The 22,965-nt window shown below is 42.1% G+C and overlaps 1 protein-coding gene across 1 annotated transcript in view; it reads right to left on the bottom strand.

Annotated features, from left to right (window-relative positions):
* Positions 1–768: 768 nt before the first annotated feature.
* Positions 769–22,965, bottom strand: part of LOC145345097 (uncharacterized) — a 53,867-nt gene continuing 31,670 nt past the window's right edge. Inside the window, exons 2-7 of the mRNA XM_080192699.1 lie at positions 20,911–21,043; positions 9,643–9,821; positions 6,239–6,405; positions 5,077–5,221; positions 3,900–4,039; positions 769–2,539 (exon numbers count right to left, since the gene is read on the bottom strand). Of these exons, the coding sequence (XP_080048825.1) occupies positions 1,409–2,539; positions 3,900–4,039; positions 5,077–5,221; positions 6,239–6,405; positions 9,643–9,821; positions 20,911–21,043 (1,895 nt within the window). The 3' untranslated portion in view covers positions 769–1,408. The remainder of the gene's footprint in view (positions 2,540–3,899; positions 4,040–5,076; positions 5,222–6,238; positions 6,406–9,642; positions 9,822–20,910; positions 21,044–22,965) is intronic.

The following is a 22,965-nucleotide window of genomic DNA, read 5'->3' as shown; positions in this document are numbered from 1 at the left end:
CCATTTTAAGTGGAGTTGTGGTGAATAGTTTTCTCTGAGAATTGTGAGTGTTTGGAATTCTGTTCCTGAAAGGGTGGTGGAAGCAGAGTCTTTGAATGTTTTTTGAGACAGAAGTGGATAGATTCTTGGTAAGCAAGGGGCTGGTAGGTTATTGGAGGTAGGCAGAACACAGATTTGATTTTATTATCAGATCATCCATGATATTATTAAATGGTGGAACAGGCTTGAGGAGCTGAATGGCTTACACCTGCTCCTTGTTTGTGCGTTTGAATGCATGAAAATAAGCAGGAAATGTAGAACGTTGTAAAAACAGGCTCAACTCAAATTTCACTTGGTTTCTTGAGTCATGGTTTCAAGTTCCCTCCTGAAGATTTTGTTTGAAAGGCAACAAGTCACATTTTTCTTGGAAACGGGAAGAAAAGAACAACTATTTTTTCAGGTACTAATAAATACACTATTGCCAATGAAAAGCCAACATTATTGGAAAAACTGGAACAATAAGCGCTGATTGCTAAAATGGTACAGTGAATTATTAAGTTTACACTATCTAACATCGCCAACAGTAATTTGTCAGGTATGGTATTTCTTGTTTCAACCTCTCTGTCTTCCACTTCTTTAGTAAAATTTGTTTGTGTACGTGAGGAGTATCAGGAAATTGGAATTTGATCTGTATAATGATTGCTGTTACTTATAATGATTCACTGAACAAAGTCCCAAGTGTCTTAAAATGTCAATAAAACTACGTGCAACTTGTTTGTATCTTTTTTATGCGAGAACACATTGAAACACAACATAATTGAGTTTAAAAATCTGAATTATCAAAATATAAAAACTCCATTAAGCAGTCTCTTTTTTAAACAACATTTCCTTAACAGCTCCAAGTTGTTGCTTTTGTTGTTGGCAGGGGACCAGTTGTGCATCACTTTGCTGCAACCAGCTGTCCCAATCTTAACAAATATTTCAATGCAAAATGTCAGTGCATCATAAAGTATGAAAAACAGAAAATGCATTTTCCTTATTTACAAGCGGTAAGGAAATATTGCTAGGGAGTTGATTCTGCCAGAAGGGTAAGTATTCCTGCCAGCTATTCAGTTCACACATTGAGCCCACTCCACCTACCATTCCACATCCTAGGAAATGTTCAAATTACCAAGGATTGGTGCCGAAGTTGAGCCGAAGGGCCTGTCTCCATGCTGTTAAACCTCTATGACTCTATAACGCCTGTAACAGCTCACAGAGGTGTTCCCATGCAAACTGTACTCCCAGAGGCCAGTGGCCAGGCTGCCTGGCTAATTTCCCAGCTACACGAGAGCAGCAGGGAGGGAAAAGCAACAGGAAAAGCAGGGGGGTAGTTCCACTGAAAGAACACACATGTCACATGCTTCCAGAGAATCTTGATTACTGCTTGCTAGGTTTGTACATGCAGCCTCCACTGTCTTTGAAACTGTGATATGTAAGTATCTTCTTCAGTCACCATTGCTTCCTCAGGAAGGTCCTCTGTATATAGTGAGGAGAGGAGATCAATCCCTGAGTCAACAGTTTGTATCACAGAATCACTGTTTTCAGAATCAGCCTTGATACTGACCGCAGGTATGGTCAACGTGCCAGTATTGACGTCCCAATCTAATATTGTCGTATCTGACTCCTCGACCTCATCATGGTGGTTTTCATTCAGTAAATACAAATTATCAACCATTACAACAGGACTCTGGTCAACACTGGCCAGTGGAGCCATTCCAGTCAGTGATAGTGGTTGAAATTGTGACTTATAATTACTCTGTTCTAGTTTCTGGGGCACTTTTGGCAGGTAAAGGATTTCATGTCCTGGATCAACAGCTCTATATGATCCAATTTTAGCACAACCAGCATTACTCCCTGCAGCTTGTGTGTTTGTACCACTTGTGACTGGACGTGGGATGTAACTGGTCTGCAGTGGCTTGTCAGCCTCTCCACTCAGCATGTGGAGTACTTGTTCATTTTGTGGACTATCAGTTCTTTCCATCCCAATGAAACTATATTCAAAACTGGGCTGTGTGGTGCCTCTGATCAGAGGCCGTGTGGGCAGTTGTGATCTGTAGCCACCTTGTTGCGGCTCCGTACAATTCTCACTTGGCGGCTGAATGTTCAGCTGCTGCTGAGGCTGACTGATGTTCTCCTTTACAAGCATTTCATACTGAATGTCATTCTGTGTCTCTTTTCCACCTGCAGGATGGGATGGAGGTGTGTGATCAGCTTGCTGGCGCCAGTCGGCAGCCTGGACGACACTCTCTCTGCTAATTGCACACTTTGCAGTTGGATTTTCCACCGTCTGAGACTTGTACCCAGTTTTGCTGCTGTTTTTTGACAAAGGTGTGACACTCCATTTATTGGCAGATTTGCTGCCAAACTGTGAGGTTAGAGGAGTTTCACAATCCTCAGGATCCACACAGCCATGTGACAACGCTTTATCACCCCCATTTTCAAACATCATAATATTAATCTTCAAAGGTTCAGGTGGAATGAAGATGAATGTTTTCTTTGATGAGCTATACCGTAGCAGCTGAAAGAGATAAAGTTGGAGATTGAAATAGCTTCAAGCAAGCAGCGTTCTGTCATGATTACATTGGCATTAAGATCAGTGAGCCAGTGTTAAAGAGGCACATTCTTCATGAAAACATCTTGCACTTTTTGGACCTTCCCCTCTGAACTCTGTTGTCAACTCTGTGACATTTAGAATACCTATTGGAAAATTCTCTCAAAGTCTTCAAGGAAGTAAAGTTCAGATTCAAATATTTATAAATAACACACAAACATACACAAAAAAAACCCTTCACTTCAAAAATCATAGCCCACATTTTTGCCTTCTTCATTTGTGAGTACAAGTTTCATTTACCAGGAACTCAGCTCAGAAACTTCCTCAGGGCACCTGCTGCTCACTGTTTTCTGTATGTTAAGATATAGAACTGGCAACTTGGGTAGTTTGCATTCGAACAATAGTTTGCCTTTTGAGGTTTTCAACTGGGGCAAGGATGGCTGGGCCGGCCTAGGCCTCGCCTGTCCCACTGTAAAATGGCAAACAGGTCAGGATGGGTGGGAGGCCAGTAGGAAGTTTCATCCAGGGCAAGCCCCAGCCCTATTCCTGTAAACCTGCTAACAAGAATTGTAAAACTCTGCCCAGGGACGTCATGAAAATATACTAACTCAGATACCAACTCTAAAGCTGAAATATTCTGTTAATATACTTGCAAACTGATAGATAATACCTGTCATAATGTAGGAGAGGAAAGGATACATTTATTTGAGGCAATTATGGAGTCAGCCTTAACTTAAGTGGAGATTTCAGGATATCACACAGCTCAATAGAATGAAAGTAAAGAAAGATAAAACACAATTCACATACTTCAGCAAGGATAGTCCGGACAATTTAGAATAGATTCATGGAATAGTAACAGCACCGAAAGAGGCCATTCAGCCTGTCCTCTCTGCAAGAGCAAATCAGCTAGGCTCTTTCATCCTGACCCTGTCATTCTTCTTCCTTTCAGGTGTTTATCCAGTTCTAGAACATAGAACATTACATAGAACATAGAACATTACAGCGCAGTACAGGCCCTTTGGCCCTCGATGTTGCGCCGACAACACATGTAACTGTCCAAATATGTGTGGGTTGGGTTGATTAGCATGCTAAACTGTCCCTAGCGTTAGGGGGATTGGTGGGGTGGATGTGTTGGATTGTGGGAATAGGGCCTGGGTGGGATTGTGTGGTTGATGTAGGTTCGATGGGCCAAATAGCCACCTTCTGCACTGTAGGGATTCTATGGTTCCTCTAATACATCCTTTCCACAATATAGGTTCCTTGCTTGCCTTGGAGTAACAACAAAGTGATCAGAGTTCCTTGTAACAAGTTGGTAGAAGCTGCTTACCAGATTTAGAGGTTGCTTCTGGTCACTGATACACACATATTTGTATGTGTAACATCCCAACAAAATGAACAAAAAAATGAAAACAAAGACTGGCAGAACATATCCAAGCAGGATAATTTTGACCATTTGTTTTGCAGGATCTGTCAAAATAGAAATGAAAGAAAAACATGAATGATGTGCAAATAAATTACCTTGTCGACAGAAGTCTGACTAAACAGGGCCGCACTAAAGACAGAAAATACTGGGAATACTCAGCAGGCCTGACAGTATCTATGGTAACAGAAATCAAGTTAACATTTCAGGTCGATGACCTTCCAATTGGAACTGGGGAAAGTTATAAATACTTTTTTTTCAATCAAGTGGCTGTTGGGAGAAAGGACAAAGGGGAGTTGCAGACACACCATCTCTAGAATCCCTACACTGCAGAAAGAGGCCATTTGGCCCATCGAGCCTGCACCAACAACCATCACACCCAGGCCTATCTCCCTCCATTTTGTTATGCTGACACTAAGGGACAATTTACCATCGCCAATCCACCTGACCTGCACATCTTTGGAGTGTGAATGAAACCGAAGCACCCAAAGGAAACCCACACAGACATGGGGAGAACATGCAAACTCCACACAGACAGTGACCTTCGGCCGGAATCGAATCCAGGTCCTTGGTGCTGTGAGACAACAGTGCTAACCACTGTGCTGCCTTAAGGCAGCTTTTGTTTCTTCGTTTCTTTACTTGCCCCATCTCCATTTCCTTTGGGCCTGTAAGACTAAAGCTTCTGTCATTCAAACTCTCCTGCCATCCATCCTGTCGCAGGCCTTTCCTTTGGCCCATTTTCGTAGAACAATTTACCAATAGTGCCTTTTGAGGCAGAGGCTATGGGTGCAATTTTCTAGCCCTCCACATCGACGGGGTCATCAAGTGCCACTGGTCAAATGGGATTTGACCGGCTCATCGAATCAGTCATGCAGAAAACTAGGCGCAGTTAGGCCGAAAAGTTTTGGCAAATCTCAGCACTGAATATACACTGGATATGGATTTTAGAAAGAATATGAAAGGATATTGTGAAAGGGTAGAAATTAAATTAGATGGATAGAGTTAAAAATGCTAGCCCAGGCACAGTGACATAATCTCACACTGGTTGATTTATGTAATTTCATATTTGGAATGAAACTCTCACCTTCCGGTGTTGTCACACAAACAATTTCAGATGGTTGACTTGTTCTGTAAAAGAAATACTCCACGGATTGGGCAGTCACACAATATGTGGTATCGTGTTCCAGGGCGTCCACTTTTTTAAATTCACCATCTTCCAGGAAAACAAGCTAAAAGAGAGGAACCAATTTGCGTAATAATTATAAAGAACTGTCGCTTCTTCTTTGTCATGCAGATTTGATTGCCCAGAGTAGTCTATGCAACACTGGCCCATAGTGCCTGTGGACTAGATGTCACAGTTGGATTTTCCACCCCACTCCTACTTACTTACACTGAAATGCACGTTTCTCACCCGACTTTCCCACTTGGGCTGTGTGAGAAACATGCAGTGCAGATGTTCAGGAATCCTTTCAGTCGAGTGCAGGAGAGCTGACGGAAAGGAAGCCATTGTCCCCATTTTTACAACACTAGTTTAAAGGCCACAGCCACTTTGAGAAGCTGGGGAGAAGGTAAGTGGGTAAGGTTGGGGCAGGGGAGAGTAATTTAGGTGGTTATTGGGGTGAGGTAGGGTAGTCACTGGGGACGTCAGGTGGTCAAGAGGGGCACAGTTAATTAAGGTGGTCAGTGTGTTGTGGTTAGTATTTATGGGATGGAGTGGTCAGGAGGTAGAGAGGACAGTCAGATGCAGGGGAAGGAGGTAGTCAGAGGTTGGAAGGGCAACTGGGGGGAGTGACAGGAATAGTCAAGAGGCCGGTTGGGAGGGGGGGACAGCGATTGTCAGGAGGGCAGGTGGGAGAGAGGCAGGAATTCTCAGGAAGGCCATTGGTTTGGCGGCATTATTGAGGTGGGGGATTAGTTGGGCAGTGGGGGTAGATAGGCAATCATGAGAGTGGTGGTGGGGGCTGGGTAGTTGGTGGATCCCAACTACCCCCCTACCCGAGGGAGGAGTCAATACTATAGTTACCCAGGAGCTAGTAGTTTTAATTCTTCTACATTTTCTTGGGTGAATATTTAGCAATGTGGGGACTTCCAAAAGGGATTCGCAGTATGTCTTAGCGTATGACTGGGGTATGATGTCCTGGAGATCAATGTAATTTTGTGGCAATCATATGTGTACCTTAAGAACTATTCATTAGTGTGAATGTGTTTATAACTGACTTGTTTTCAAAGGTATAAGTTTCTCTTACCGCCTTATTTGTCTTGCTATTAATGATAGACAAGTTGTATTTTAATTCCTGGAAAATTTTTGCCAGCGAAATTGCTTCATTGTTCTTCCATCTTTTGGGAGCAGTCAAAGTAATGGAGATGGAACCAATCCCAGTTTCCACTGTTACTTTTGGAGAACTGATGTTTGCTGAAAGATAACCAATATGCAGATATGAAAAAAAGATGCACAACAATGACCATTTCTGATAGAATGTATTTTGGCACCCAAAACTTAGATTCATGCAGTGCCTTTAATGTGATGAAATGTCCCAGGGTGCTTCAGTGCAACATCATAAAGCCAAATCTGGCTCTGAGCCAATATGGAGATCTTGGGTCAGATGACCAAAAATTTGGTCAAAGACATGGGTTTTAAGCAGTGTCTCAGAGGAGGAAAATGAGATGGAGAAGTGGAAAGGCAATTCCTGAGCTTAGGGCCTAGGCAACTGGAGGATGGAGTGAAGAAAATCAATTTCTAAAAATCTCTCTCTGACTGTGAAAGTCGATCCACTAGGAGAAGAATTGCAGCTGGAAAAAAATTTTTAGTTATGAGGAAAAAGATTGAATTTACATAGAGCTTCATAATGTACTCATGATATCTAAAACTTTTCTGAATCTAGTAAATTACTTCGAAGCACAACCACTTGTAGGCATATACAGTGACCATTTCTTAATTCTTAAGGCGCACATTTGATTGCCACAAAATTACATTGATCTCCAGGACATCATACTCCTGTCGTATTTAGGCTCACCAACATGCACATGGAATTAATTTGTTTCAATGGTGGTGGTTGAGGGAAAACAACCAACAATTTCTGACCTTTATGACTTGATACCAGGATAAAACTTGCCCCACCACAAGCATTAATGCTGGTTTATTGAGTATAGAGTTAGGGCAATTGAAACATGCATTACATAGTGTTTCAAATCATGAATACTTATAGTATTGGCTCTGATAGATCCATTCAAATTTAGACTGAACTTTATCAGAAGCACATTTTTTGGTAGCAGTATCTGATTTAAGAAATAGATTACAGAATATGTTTCTTCAGAAGGCAAATGTAACTACCATTGAAAATTAAGGGAGTCATATATTAGGCATGCCTGCTATTTCTGTGGTTGGTTACATTAATCGATTGTGATTTAAATCATTGATATTAATCATATGTTCCTAGGTTACTGAATGTTTGGTGGGAAGGACCAAAATTTGCGTTAGAACTTCATGGGTGAAGTACTATATTTATACTAAACTGGAACAGTAAACTTGTGGATTGGAAACAATCCTTAAATTGATATTGATAATGATGTTGGAATGACTACCTTGGATGCTTAAAGTGGCCCTGAGATCTGATACTGACTGTGTCGGGGGCAACACAATTTTAAAATTCATGTAAGTACTTTTTTAATATAACTTTTTATGAAAGCTATGTTTTATAAGATTGTTCATTTTGGGACCATCTTTGAGTTAGAGTAGAATCATAGAAACACTACAGTGCAGAAAGAGGCCATTTGGCCCATCGAGTCTGCATTGACCACAGTCCCATCAGGCCCTATCTCCATATCACTACATAATTACTCATTAATCTCTCCAACCTACGCACCTGACGATACTAAGGGGCAATTTTAGCACGACCAATCAACCTAACCCGCACATCTTTGGACTGTGGGAAGAAACCTGAGCACCCGGAGGAAACTCATGCAGACATGAGGAGAATGTGCAGACTCCACACACACTTTGACCCAAGGCAGGAATTGAACCCAGGTTCCTGGAGTTGTGAACCAGCAGTGCTAACCAGTGTGCGGTAGAGAAATGAAGATAGGGGAAGGGGTCGTATGATAATTTCTGGATTCTATCGGTGGTAGAGCTGGATGGCTTCGGTTGTTAAAGAGTAAAAGGGGCCTGGGTTGCCTCCTTGGGAGAAGGTGCAAGGTAGTCATACTTGTAGTCAATTACAAAAGTACCTATGTTGACAGTCAGTAGATAGGCCTAGATTTTCATGGAATTGGAAGGATTATGGAGTCATAGAAACGTAGAAAATAGACTAAGGAGTAGGCCATTCAGCCCTTTGATCTTGTTCCACTATTCAGTATGATCATGGCTGATCATCAAATTCAATATCCTGTCATTTAACAATAGCAGGTGGGACCCAATTCCACGACTTCCTTCTCCATTTCCGGCACCCCAGATTTTCATCCTGTTCAACAGAAGTTTGATTTATTGTTAAAAATTATTAGTTTCTCTGTGGATCCTAACAAAATTTAGAACATTTGATAAGGTCCAGTTGATGCTGTAACTGGATAGGAAAATTAAAATTATAACTGGAGAAGATTATATAAAATTTAGAACTTATGTTAAGATCCCAGTTGAAGATTATAACTGGACAGGATCTAAACTACAATGGTCTCAGTAACACAACATCCCTTCAAACACACTTCATTCAATTTTGGACCCAAGCAAGAATCTTTGGATTTTGCTTCAGAATCTCCCCTGATGATTCTCATACTTCGAGCTACCTTGCCTCACTGAACTCAGGCTTCCACATGAGTGAATTTCAAATTCAACTTTCAAAAAGACACGTTCAAAACTTAGTGCTTTATCTCAGTTGTTTGTCCTTCAAGAATTTGCTTACAGGCTTTGTACCTTTCCCCTTCAGAAATTCTTTGTCTTCACAGTTGCTTTAACTATCAAGACTCAGACTATATTGAAGTGGCATCAAAAGTTTGATTTAACTCTGAAGTTTGCTTTCCCACTTTAAATCTGGCTCCTGCAGCTGTCTCTTTAACTCAACTTTTCTTCTCAACTTTGCATATCTTTACTGAACAGTTCTCGATTGTAGTGCTGTTAACCTCAGGCTTCTTAAGATATTTTTTCTGTTCCAATTCCCTGGTTATCTGGACTGTATCTGGTTCTTTGCAGCTCCATTGTCGTGTCCAATTTTTCTTTTTCCAGCAGAGTTGAGATATGTTCAGTCCTCAGTGCCTGATCTCTAACTACAAACACATTCAGCTAAAACTAAATTCATAAAGTCTTTCTTTCTTAAAAGGGCCCCAGTTGCTAAGCAATAACCACACACTTCTACTAGCTTCTTTATTTATTCTTCCATGCTGTAACCAGCTCTAAGCACAGTTGAAGTACATTTGGAACTGAATGAACCCCCACACATACAGAAGCCTTTGTCTAGCATGAACCTAACTATAGGGTTACTCTTCCTTACACATAAACATTAAATTAATCTCACTTAAAGCCATACCTTATTTCTAATATCTCACCAATACAAATGTAAATCCCCTAAAACTGTCATTGTTTTCCTGACACTGTTCATGTGAAATTCAGATCAATATTCCTTGATTTGTAATCACCCAAAACAGGATTTAATGCTTCACTTACTTTCCACTTTAGGATTGAATCTTCCACTTTTATTCCAATCTGAGAAGCCTGCTTCTGAAACAGCCCTTACTCTGGCATAGTAATATTCTTCATAATCAACCGTTTCATTTGAAAGGTCGCAGTATGTTCTGGTAATGTTCTGGCATTCTGTTTTGTTCAACCAATCTTTTTCTCCATACCTAAATTAAAAACAAAAAATCCATTAATTCTTATGACAAATAGTCATTTTCTAATGTATCACACAATATATAAAGATATATGCACACATTACCCCACCCCTCCCACACACACTACTCAAAGTAAAATTATCCATTTATTCCCAATTATTTGTGACTTTAGAACAACTAGGCCATGCAAATCAATTCTTATTCTAATTTTGCTTGTTGATTATGCCATCTTATAACCTTATTGTGTGATTAGCACAATAGAGCATTAGTGAAAGAGACACCCTGCTTCCTATTCATTACATGTTGCATCAATCTAGGAATACCTAACCAAAGTTGGCTATGAGTGGTATAGGCAAACCTAAACCACAATTAGCAGCAACAACACAGCACAGCTGATCCACCTTTAGCCCAAGCACTTTTATTATTAAATTATATGCATGAGGGAGTTGATTTAAATTCTGCATTGCCAGAAAAAACATGAATGCACTGACACTTTTCATTCAGCAGCTACTGAGCACATATCATGGCTTAACACTTTGGGTGGAATTGTCCTGTCCCGCCTGCCACGGGAATCGTAGCAGGCGGGACCCTGACCATGCAAAGATCCGTTGACCTTAGGTAGGATTTTCCAGCTTTGGAGTGAGAACAGCCAGAAAATCCTGCCCTTTGTCTGTGATTCCCTGACACATACTTACTAATATACAGGGCACGGTCTAACAGGCCATTCATGCCATGTACCCCTGGCAGCGAGGTCAGAGAATTTAGCAGCCAGCCAAATCTCCGTTCACTGCAGCGAGATAGGAAAGTCTTGCCAGCGTGAAAGGCAATAACATTCCGGCCGTAATTTTCCAAATTTTGGATGGAGCAGGGGTGAATGAAGACAGGACAGAGTGCCAACTATTGTCTGTAGGGGGTAGGGAGGAAGAGAAATGGTAAGAGTGGAGAATGAGGATCACAAGAAAAAAGTCAGAGTTATTAAAATCCTCCACAAGAACCTGTTTTTCACATTCCTAAAAAAAACTCCAGATACAATGATTAATTTGTGACTGAGGTCACGGGACAAAAAAAGTAAAACTATCTTAAAAACAAATCATGCCAGCTGGCAAATTCAATTGTGGAAGTAGGCAAGTTGCTGAAAATAGTTACAAAATTAATAAACTTGTTCAAACTGGCTACTAGCATCCTTCAGACTAGGTTCGTTGGGGAAGAATATTTATTCGTTCGACATATATTTTACAATGTTTGCTTCATAAGACACTTGGATAACAGGAACAATTGTCACCATGTGGGTCTTTCCATTAAGTGGTTTACACTGTAATCATGAAATAAAAATCATGAAATAGTTTAGGAAGCAGGTTGAATACTTCAGCAACAAAAGAGGAAATTGTGCTAATTACATGAACTTAGCATTGTGATTAATCCAAGGTTATAAACAATAGTGATAATTATATCAAATGCACTGTGGACCTTTAACTACAATCCTTAAAATTCCAAAGTTGAATTAAAATTTAATTTTAAAAGATCGCTCTCTTGATAAGATGTAACCTACCTGGCAAGATTGATGATACCTCGGGGATATTATTTGACTTCTTGTTTAATTTGTTCAAAGAGATTTTTTAAAAATTCTTTCATGGAATGTGAGTACTGTCAGCAAAGCCAGTGTTTGTTGCCCATCCATAACTTACAGTGGTGAGCTGCCTTCTTGAATTGCTGCAATCCACAGCACTGTTAGGGAGGAAGTTCCAGGATTTGGACCAATGATGGTGAAGGAACAGCGATAAAGTTCCCAGTCAGGATGATGTATAGTATAGAGGGGAACTTCCAGTTAGTGGTGTTCCCAAGCATCTGCTGTCCTTGTCCTCTCGATGGGATTGTGGGTTTGAAAGGAGCTGTTAAAGGAGGCTTGATGAGTTGTTGCAATGCAACCTGTATATGGTTCCTACAGAGGCCAGTGTACTTCAGTTGTGGAGAGAATTAACCTTTAGGAGGAGGATCAGGTGCTGATTGAACTTGCCCTAGGTGGGTGCTGTTGAGCTCCTCGAGCGTTGTTGCACATGCACTCCCCAGGCATGTGGAGTGTATTTCATTATGCTTTTGACTTGTGCCTGGTAAATGGTGGACAGACTTTGGAGAGTCAGGAGGTGAGTTACTCACAGCAAAATTCCCTGCCTCCTACCTGCTCTTATAGCCATAGTATTTATCTGGCTGATCTGTTTCAGTTTCTGGTCAATGGTAACCCCCAGGATTTTGATTGTGGGGGATTTCGTGATCGTAATGTCTTTGAATGGCAAAGGGAGGTAGAGTCATAGAGGTTTACAGCATGGAAACAGGCCCTTCGGCCCAACTTGTCCATGCTGCCTTTTTTTTAAACCCCTAAGCTCGTACTAATTGCCTGCATTTGGCCCATATCCCTCTAGATCCATCTTATCCATGTAACTGTCTAAATGTTTTTTGAAAGACAAAATTGTATCCGCCTTAACTGCTACCTCTGGCAGCTTGTTCCAGACACTCACCACCTTTGTGTGAAAAAAATTGTCCCTGTGGACACTTCTGTATTTCTCCTGTCTCATCTTAAATCTATGCCCTCTAGTTTTAGATTCCCATACCTTTGGGAAAAAATATTGACTATCTAATATTTTATAGACCGCTATAAGATCACCCCCTCAGCCTTCTACGCTCCAGAGAAAAAAGTCCCAGTCTAACCAGCCTCTCTATAACTCAAACCATCAAGTCCCGGTAGCATCCTAGTGAATCTTTTCTGCACTCTTTCTAGTTTAATAATATCCTTTCTATAATAGAGCGACCAGAACTGTACACAGTATTCCAAGTATGGCCTTACCAATGTCTTGTACAACTTCAACAAGATATCCCAATTTCTGTATTCAATGAAACCAAGCATGCTGAATGTCTTTTTCACCACTCTGTTCATCTGTGACTCCACTTTCAAGAAGTTATGTACCTGTACCCCTAAAAATTTATGCTCTGTAGCTCCCCCCAATGCCTTACCATTAACTAGGTAAGTCCTGCTGTGGTTCAATCTACCAAAATACATCATCTCCTATTTATGTAAATTAAACTCCATCTGCCATTCGTCAGCCCACCGGCTCAATTGATCAAGATCCTGTTGCAATTCAAGATAACCTTTTTCACTGTCCACTATGCCACCAATCTTGGTGTCATCTGCAAACTTACTAACCATGCCCCCTATATTCTCAGCCAAATCATTAATATAAATGACAAATAACAGTGGACCCAGCACTGATCCCTAAGGCACACCACTGGTCACAACTCTCTACAATCATTTGACTTCTGCCGTCAAGCCAATTTTGTATTCATTTAACTATCTCACCCTTGATCCCGTGAGATTTAACCTTTTACAACAATCTACTATGTGGTACCTTGTCAAAGGTCTTGCTAAAGTCCATGTAGACAACATCAACTGCATTGCCTTCATCTACCTTCTTGGCTACCCCTTCAAAAAACTCAATCACGTTTGTAAGACATGATTTTCCACTCACAAAACCATGCCGACTGTCCCTAATCAGTCCTTGCATCTTTAAATGTCTGTAGATCCTGTCTCTCAAAATACCTTCCAACAACTTACCCACTACAGATGTGAGGGTCACTGGCCTGTAGTTCCCAGGCTTTTCCCTGCAGCCTTTTTCAAACAAAGGCAACATTTGCCACCCTCCAATCTTCAGGCACCTCACCTGTGACTACTGGTGATTCAAATACCTCTGCCAGGGGACCTGCAATTTTCTCCCTAGCTTCCCACAATATCCTGGGATACACTTCATCAGGTCCCAGGGATTTATCTATTTTGATGTGCTTTAAGACTTCCAGCACCTCCTTTTCTGTAATATGTACCTTCAAGACATCGCTATTTATTTCCCCAAGTTCCATAACAGCCATGCTTTCCTCAACAGTAAATACTGATGAGAAGTATTCATTTAGGATCTCATCCATCTCACCCATGTTTAGATGTTCTCTTTTTGGAGATGGTCATTGCCTGCCATTTGTGTGGCATGAATGCCAATTGCCACTTATCAACCCAAACTAGTGTGAGCAGTAATAATCAATATAAGTAACATTCCTAATTAGTGGAAAATTCAGTTCCGTTCAAATTTCCAGAGACCGTGTAGAGGTTGAAGAGTGCTGTCGTGCTCAGTTGCACCTGGAATTCAACTACAGTTGATCTCAGTTATATAGCAGGGATCGCGATGGGCCTAGTGGTACTATCACTAGACTACTAATCCAGAAACTCAGCTAATGTTCTGGGGACCTGGGTTTGAATTCCACCACAGCAGATGGTGGAATTTGAATTCAATAAAAAAAATCTGGAATTAGGAATCTACTGATGACTGATGAAACCATTGTCAATTGTTGGAAAAACCCATCTGGTTCACTAATGTCCTTTAGGGAAGGAAATCTCCTATCCTTACCTGGTCTGGCCACACGTGACACCAGTGCCACAGCAATGTGGTTGACTCTCAATTGCCCTCCAAAGGCAACCAGAGATTGGCAATAAATGCTGGCTAGCCAGCAACATCCGCACGAATGAATTAAAAGAAAGGGAGGCATCCAAGCCTCAGAGGTGGGTAATGAACTTGATACTCAGTGTCAGAGTGAAGAACTAAGAAGAACAACTTCACATATTGGGATTCTTCATTATGATGTCTCTGGGAGATATATAGGAGACTTAAAAGATTAAAGAGCAAAAACCAGTTGATCAGAGACATGAGGACAGTATGGGAAGATGTTATAAGTGAATGGTTGCGAAAAGCAAATTCAGGACATACATCAGGAAGTAATTCCTCATAAGTTGTCCAAAATGTTCTATTCACTTTTTAAAAATATGATTGGAGGGAAAGATCTGAATAACAGATGAAAGACTGTGCGGAGCCAAAACACTGGACTCATTTAAGAAAAAAACAATGCAGGATTCGTATTGTATAGTATTATAAGACAAAATTAAATGAATTCGCCATGGAAAATCACTTGTGATCTCAAGTACACTATGCAGTGTCCAGAAACTGTGTGACAAGATTTAAGTCCAATAAGTAGCTTTTGTGAGCAATGAGGCTCTGAACGAGCCAGTCAATACCATAAATGAAGCATAGATTGTGGCCAGAATTCTCTGCTGCCGGCGAGAATGGAGAATTTGGCACTCAGCCAAATTCGCATTCACTGCAGTGGGACTGGAGAATCCCAGCTATGGGCAAGGTTAGAGAATTCTGGCGTATATCTCATGACCTGTCAATATACATTGGAATTATAGCACAAATGTACCTTCAATAAATTAAACTAAGTAGATTTATTGCGCCGTCCTCTACTTTTCATTTTGTCACAATAGACAAATCTTTATTAATTTTAACTCTACTGTCTGTATTATATTTTCTTTCAAATTGAAGTTGACTTCACTTCAACGCTATGTCCATGAATTCAAAAATATTTCGGTGAAATTATGTCATCCCATGTGATTCGATATTTTTGAGTCCGCAAACCCTCCAACCATATTTAAAACAACTACATCTTGAATTTTTGTAGAGCCTTTATTGCGATGGGAGGAGAGAAAGGTAAAGAGGCAGTTTAGGAAATCACGTCCAGGCGTTGCAGCCTGGCTGCTGAAGGCATGACCACCCAAACATACAGCAAGTAAAGTTGAGAAGTTTAAGAGGCCAGAATTAGATGAATGCCGATGTGTCAGAGAGTTGTCAGCCTGGAGGAGATTGTAGAGACAAAAAGGGAAAAGACCGTGGAGGGACTTTAAAACAAGAATGAGGATTATAAAATCAGGGCAATGTTTAACTGGAACTCAATGCAGGTCACAGAGCACAGGGTTGCTAAATAAACTGGACTTGATGTAACCACAGGTAGTAGAATTTAGGGATGAAACAGTAGAATGTAGACAGACAGCCAGACGTGCATTGGAATAGGTAAGTGTAGAAACAGATTTTTTTCAGAAGCAGATTAATTATTTTCTTTGACAGTGGATTTAAATCGATAACACACTTTCTTTTATGAAATATTCTTAATTATAATACTGTATATTCAATAGGTTGCGTGTCATTAGTCCAAAAGTTCAAGTGTGCAAAATGTATTGTTTGGGATACTAAGAAATTGTTCTAGAACAATTGAATGGATTGCTTCAGGAGGGATAATTCAACTACAAAAGCAAATTGTTGCAAAGGTGAAAAAACACCTTAACTATAAATTGATGCAAAGTAGGACATTTGCTACACAAGCAGCCTCAGCCTGTGACATGAGGTTACTCAAAGATAAAAATCTGATGAGAAACTGCACCTGCGAACATGTGGTTTACCTTTTCATATCTTTTCACATAAAACCTCACGCAGTGCAGTAGCATCTCTCAAACTAGCACAAAAACCATTTCCACTGCAGCCACGTTTCCAGATTTAACACTTTCTAAGTGCAAAATTAAAAAGTGGCGATATAATTAAAGTAGCTAATTCTGAATGTCACTGTTTTCTAGTGACTTCCTCGTCCATTTGATGTTAAAATACATGGGATTCAGAGATGCATTAATGGATAAATGGAATAGCTGAAGGCAACTCAATATAATAATAATAGCGAGACATAGATAGGATGCAAGACTGGGCGGAAAAGTGGCAGATGGACTTCAGTGTGGATAAATGTGTAGTGGTCCATTTTGGCAGGTCCAATGGGATGAAGAAGTACAATATCAAGGGTTGGACTCTTGGCAGTGTACAGGTGCAGAAGGACCTTGGGGTCTGGGTCCATAGGACTCTTAAATCGGCCTCGCAGGTGGAGGATGTGGTCAAGAAAGTGTATAGTGTGCTAGCCTTCAGTAATCGAGGGACTGAATTTAGGAGTTGGGAGGTAATGCTGCAACTTCATAAGACCCTTGTCAGACCCCACTTGGAGTACTGTGCGCAGTTCTGGTCACCTCACTACAGGAAGGATGTGGAAGCTACTGAGAGGGTGCAGAGAGGATTTACAAGGATGTTGCCTGGATTGGGAGGCATGTCTTATGAGGATAGGTTGAGGGAGCTAGGTCTCTTCTCCCTGGAGAGACAAAGATTGAGAGGTGACCTGATAGAGGTTTATAAAATGTTGAGAGGTATAGATAGGGTGGATTCTCAGAGGCTACTTCCCAGGGCTGAAATGGTCGCTACGAGAGGACACAGGTTTAAGGTGCTGGGGAGCAGGTACAGAGGAGATATCAGGGGTATGTTTTTCACTCAGAGGTGAGTGAGTGGAATCGGCTGCCATCGGTGGTGGTAGAGGCAAACTCGCTGGGGTCTTTTAAGAGACTTCTGGATGAGTACTTGGGATTTAATGGGATTGAGAGTTATAGATAGGCCTGGTAGGTATGGATATGATCGGCGCAACTTGTGGGCCGAAGGGCCTGTTTGTACTGTAGTGTTCTATGTTCTATGTTCTATAAGTTATCTAGTAATAAAAGCAAAATAATTTTGATGTTGGAAATCTGAAATAAAAACAGAAAATATTGGATAAATTCATCAGGTCTGGCAGCATCTGTGGAGAGATTATTCCAATGCACACCTAGCTGGTTGTCCACATGGCAGCAAGATGGCACAGTGGTTAGCACTGTTCCCTCACAATGCCAGGGGCCCAGGTTTGATTCCTGGCTCTGGTCACTGTCTGTGCAAAGGCTGCATGTTCTCCCTATGCCTACATGAGATTCCCCCGGGTGCTCCAGTTTCCTCCCACAGTCTGAAATTTGTGCTGTATTAGCTGCATTGGCCATGCTAAATTCTCCTTCAGTGTGCCCGAGCGGGAGCTGGAGTGTGGTGATCAGGGGATTTTCACAGTAACTTCATTGCAGTGTTAATATAAGTCTACTTGTGACTAATAAATAAACTTTACATTCCACCATCTTGAACTCCCACCCAACCCACCCTTTTTTGTTTTTAGATTCCCTTGGCACCTTGGAATGTCCCAACACAACCCCACCTCTTCCCCAAATGGCCACCTCTCCCTTTTGTTCAGTTCTGCTCCCACTGAGAGTGGACCTTTGTTTCGCTATTAACACATTTTGCCACTATTATCACTCTTCAGTCCTTATGGAACCATTAACACCCTCCTTTGTCTTATGACACCTTGGTCAATCTCTCTTTCACTCCGACCTTTCCCTGTGTATTCTGCCCCCTCCCCCACCTACCCCCAACTACATCATTCATCACATTTTACCTCTTAGTTCTGAAGAAGGGTCACATTGACTCAAAGCATTAATTATCTTTTTTCCTCCACAGGCGCTGCCAGAGCTACTGAATTTATCCAGCACTTTCTGTTTTTATTACAAATTATCCAGTTGTTGAAATGGCCATTGTGTGGTATAGTGAAAAATGCTTACTATAAGTGGACCACAATAAACAATCATAGGGGAATTCTCCCCCAAAAAATTCTAAATGTTGAATTTTTGTGAAAACTGGAGTAAATTATGCGGGTTTTTTCAATGGGAGTTCAATACACTCTGTGCACTGCTGAGTGGATCAGTGTCATTCACTCCAGAAATTGGGGGAGGGGCCTAGGAAGCTGGCAACATAGCACCTAGTGTGCCACTGCACATGCGCCAATCTATCAGAGCCAAGATCGGTGCATGCACAGTGGCCACTGTCTACATGCATCAAGATTGCTGGCCAGCTCAATCACTGGGCCAGCACTTGCGATTCCCGCAATGCCAGCCCTCTCACTCCCCCACAGCCTGATTGCTGGCCCCCCGAACGTTCTTGGGCCAGACCTGACCCACCCTTCCACCCAGCCTGCCCCGATCTCCTGCACACCCCCCATCCCGATCACCCTTTGACTGTTACACCCTTTGACTGAATTCAGTCTCATGTGTAGCTGGGTTAAAATATCTCTCATTCCTCTAGACGTTCTTGCAACCTTTTTAAATCACAGCACAAAGCAGAAAGGCTTTCCGTGATTGTAAAATAAATTCTGACTGTCTCCTCTCTTTGTTGTTTCTCAATAATCTGCCAATGCAAATTGAGTCTGAAGAGACTCAGCCACTTACACAGAGAACACAAAGTTAGTTAAAGAACTCACAATTTGATAACTTGATAGATAGAAATGGAAACTACAAGGGTGGGCCAAATCTCCCGTGCAGTAACAATCACTGTTGGATTGCCATTTTGCTCCTATTTCCTTATCTTAAAATGGAGTTCCATGTTTCTCACTCGGACTTCTTACCCGGAGTTGCTGAGAGATATATATTGCTGCATTTGGAGACCTGCCTGGTAGTGTAGAACTGGAAAAAGCCATGCCGCATTCCCTTTCTAAGGCGGTAGCTTCCGTATGTTTGTAAATTTAAGTGTCTCAGCCACTTTAACAAGCTGGGGTAAGTGGATGAGGGAATAGATAAGGTTGGGGGCTGTGGGGGTTTTAGTGATTAGAGAATCGGGAGACAGGAGGGTTGAAATCTCCAGGCCCCCTAGCATTTCCCCCCACTAGGAGAATTTCAGTTCAACGGGGTTTACAATAGCTCCTCACTTTAGGGGGGCTAGCAACCCGATCCCGCTGCAGTGAAGGGGACGCAATTGGGGCTTCCCACAGGTTGGCGGGGGGTGGGGTCTGGGGGCCCCTTGGATTTTTTTTAAGTTTTAAAGTTTATTTATTAGTAGGCCTACTTTAATACTGCAATGAACTGTGAAAATCCCCTTTTCGCCATACTCTGGCACCTGTTTGGGTACACTGAGGAAAATTTAACATGGCCAATGTACTTAAACAGCATGTCTTTCAGACTGTGGGAGGGAACTGGAACACCCAGAGGAAATAGACATGGAGAGAATGTGCAGACTGCAGACAGACAGTGACCCAAGTCAGGAATTCAACCCGGGTCCCTGGCGTTGTGAGGCAGCAATGCTAACCACTGTGCCACCCTCAGTGTTAGATGTTGGGGAATCAGGAGGGTAGACAGGGGATCGGGGTTAGGGAGTAGTTGGGTGGTCAGGCAGGGGGATAGTTTGTTAATAGTATAGTTATTTAGAAGTTACAACTGATTTAATCCTGGGGACTGATCTGCTAAGTAATTCAGAACCATCAGAAGTCTCCAACTTTAAAGTGGACTTTCAGAGGGTTCCACATGCAGGGTAATTGCCCAACAGAAGTTGAATTTATCCAAGCAATTCCTGTGCAGGAAATTCAGGAGACTGCCAAGGGCTTCCCTGGTGCATCATTTGGGGTACTGCCTGGGTACAACCCTCTGGGGAATGATCTGGACTGACATTTAATATGGGAAATGGTCATATTGGAATCGTGATAATGAAAGTAAGCACCTTCATTATCACCAAGAACTGAATCAAAGCATATTGTTGGCAAGAATTGAGGAAGCTTACTTTGCAAAATGTATTGCATTTTCCATCACTGGTCTAGATGCCAAAACCGTGAATTTGTAAAAAAAAAAGAATGATTTTGAACTATTACTACCTAATATTTTATCAGAAATTGTTCTTCTTATGGAGCACTTGCTGGAACTTTTTGTAATCAACCTTTGAATAGCTGTGTGGGAACATTCTCCCCAGTTACACCGATATACGGCATGGAAATAACACGTCTGTTTCAACTGCTCCATGCCATTGTTTATGCTCCCTGGATCATTCATCCATCACTCTCCAACTAACCCCAACAGCAAAGCCTTCTATTCCTTTCTCTCTGATGTGTTTAAGTAGCTTCCCTTAAATGCACCTCTGCTCTTCACCTCAAATACTCCCTGTGGCAGTGAGTTCCACATTCTAACCACTGTCTGGTCAAAGAAGTTTCTCCAAAATTCCCCACTGGATTTATTAGTAACCATTTTGTATTTATAGCTCCTAGTTTTGGTATTTGCCACTGAATAATGTGTGTGTGTATGTGTGTGTGTGTGTGTGTGTGTGGGGCAAGGGGAGGAGTGGGGAACGGAGGGGGGTGGGCATTAACTCTTCTCACAACTCTGCTGAGAAGAGATGCTAAAACTGGCCCAAAAATGGGCTGAAGCAGAAAGGTTATGTGTTAATTAACATTCTCTTGTTGTTAGGCTTGTTTTCATTTGGCAGCGACAGAATGTGATCAAAATCTCAGCAGCAATGTAGCAAGAGATAATAAGAAGATCAATTACACTTTATACTGCACAGCAAACAGTATCCTGCATCCTTTCTCTTCGGCCAGATCCCAGTGTACAATGTTCTGCAGATCGATTGACAGAAAATGCACATTGCCCGGGGCAGACGATGTGTTTCCGCAGGGAATTCCTAAGAGAAAAAGAAACAAAAATCAGCACTGTAAGAATATATTCAGCAGGAAAACAAACGAAATATGCCAGACATAATTTTGCAAGAATTAACAATATAGAAAAAACAATCTACTTTGATGTTTACCTTTCACATAAATCAGGCAGAAGTCCAAGTGCCGCGTGTTTGCGTGTTTCCTGTCCTTTGGCCTCCTACCTCATCTATTCTTATATGTTGATATGATCCCTGCTTTAATCAGCAACTGTAGTCATGCAATCTATAACCTCATAACCCTTTGTATAAAAAGGTTTCTCCAAATTTGTAATATTTCATCTTACTCTGTTATGGGATGCCCAACAAGGAGATCCATTTGATTCTTTCTACCTTCCTTCTTGACAGTTCATAGAGTCATTGAGCAATACAGCATTGAAACAGGCCCTTCGGCCCAACCAGTCCATACCAACAATGGTGCCCTCCCAGTTAGTCCCAATTGCCCATGTTTGAAAAAAACCTCTCCCACCCTGTAATCGCCTCCATTCTAACGAAAATAAGAACATAAGAAATAAGAACATAAGAAATAGGAGCAGGAGTAGGCCATCTAGCCCTTCGAGCCTGCCCCGCCATTCAATAAGATCATGGCTGATCTGTCGTGGCTCAGTTCCACATTCCTGCCCTCTCCCCATAACCCTTAATCCCCTCGCTTATCAAAAACCCATCAACCCACATCTTAAAAATATTTAGCGAGGCAGCCTCCACCACCTCAACGGGCAGAGAATTCCAGAGATTCAGCACCCTTTGAGTGAAGAAGTTCCTCCTCAACTCCGTTCTAAACCGCCCCCCCTTTATCTTGAGACTGTGCCCCCTAGTCCTACTGTCCTTTCTGAGCGGGAAGAGTCTCTCCACCTCTATCCTATCCATCATCTTATACGTCTCAATGAGATCTCCCCTCATTCTTCTAAACTCCAACGAGTACAAGCCTAGTTTATTCAGCCTCTCCTCATAGCTCAACCCCCTCAACTCCGGAATCAGCCTAGTAAACCTCCTCTGCACTCCCTCCAAGGCCAAAATATCCTTGCGTAAGTGTGGCGCCCAAAACTGCACACAGTACTCCAGCTGCGGCCTCACCAATGCCCTATACAGCCGCAGCAAGACCTCCCTACTTTTATATTCAATCCCCCTCGCTATGAAGGCCAGCATCCCATTTGCCTTCCTGACCACCTGCTGCACCTGCAGGCTGGGTTTTTGCGACTCATGCACAAGGACCCCGAGGTCCCTCTGCACCGTCGCCTGCTGCAGTTTTTCGCCACGTAAGTAATAGTCCTTCCTACCATTATTCCTACCAAAGTGGACCACCTCGCACTTGCCAACATTAAATTCCATTTGCCAGTTCCTTGCCCATTCGCCCAGCCTATCTAGATCCTTCTGCAGACTCTCCACACCCTCCGCGCAATTTGCCGTTCCACCAATCTTGCTGTCATCAGCAAATTTCAACACCATACACTCAGTTCCCTCCTCCAGATCATCTATATAAATGGTAAATAGCTGAGGCCCGAGCACCGACCCCTGGGGCACTCCACTAGTCACCAACCGCCAATCCGAATAGCACCCCTTAACCCCCACTCTCTGCCTCCTATTTGACAACCAATCCTCTATCCACGCTAACACCCTACCCCCAACTCCATGCCCCCTTACCTTCTGCAATAACCTCTTGTGAGGTACCTTGTCAAACGCCTTCTGAAAATCAAGAAAGACCACATCCACCGGCTCTCCTCTATCCACCGCCCTAGACACATCCTCATAGAACTCCAATAAATTTGTCAGACACGACTTCCCCTTAACGAAACCATGCTGCGTCTGCTCTATCAAGCAATTCCCCTCAAGATGCCTCGCTATTTCCTCCTTGATGACGGATTCTAACATTTTACCTACAACAGACGTTAAAC

This window comes from Carcharhinus amblyrhynchos, chromosome 7 (genome assembly GCF_965287045.1).
Source record: "Carcharhinus amblyrhynchos chromosome 7, sCarAmb.v2.hapA, whole genome shotgun sequence".
NCBI classification, from domain to species: domain Eukaryota; kingdom Metazoa; phylum Chordata; class Chondrichthyes; order Carcharhiniformes; family Carcharhinidae; genus Carcharhinus; species Carcharhinus amblyrhynchos.
This window is presented reverse-complemented; position numbering and strand designations above follow the sequence as displayed.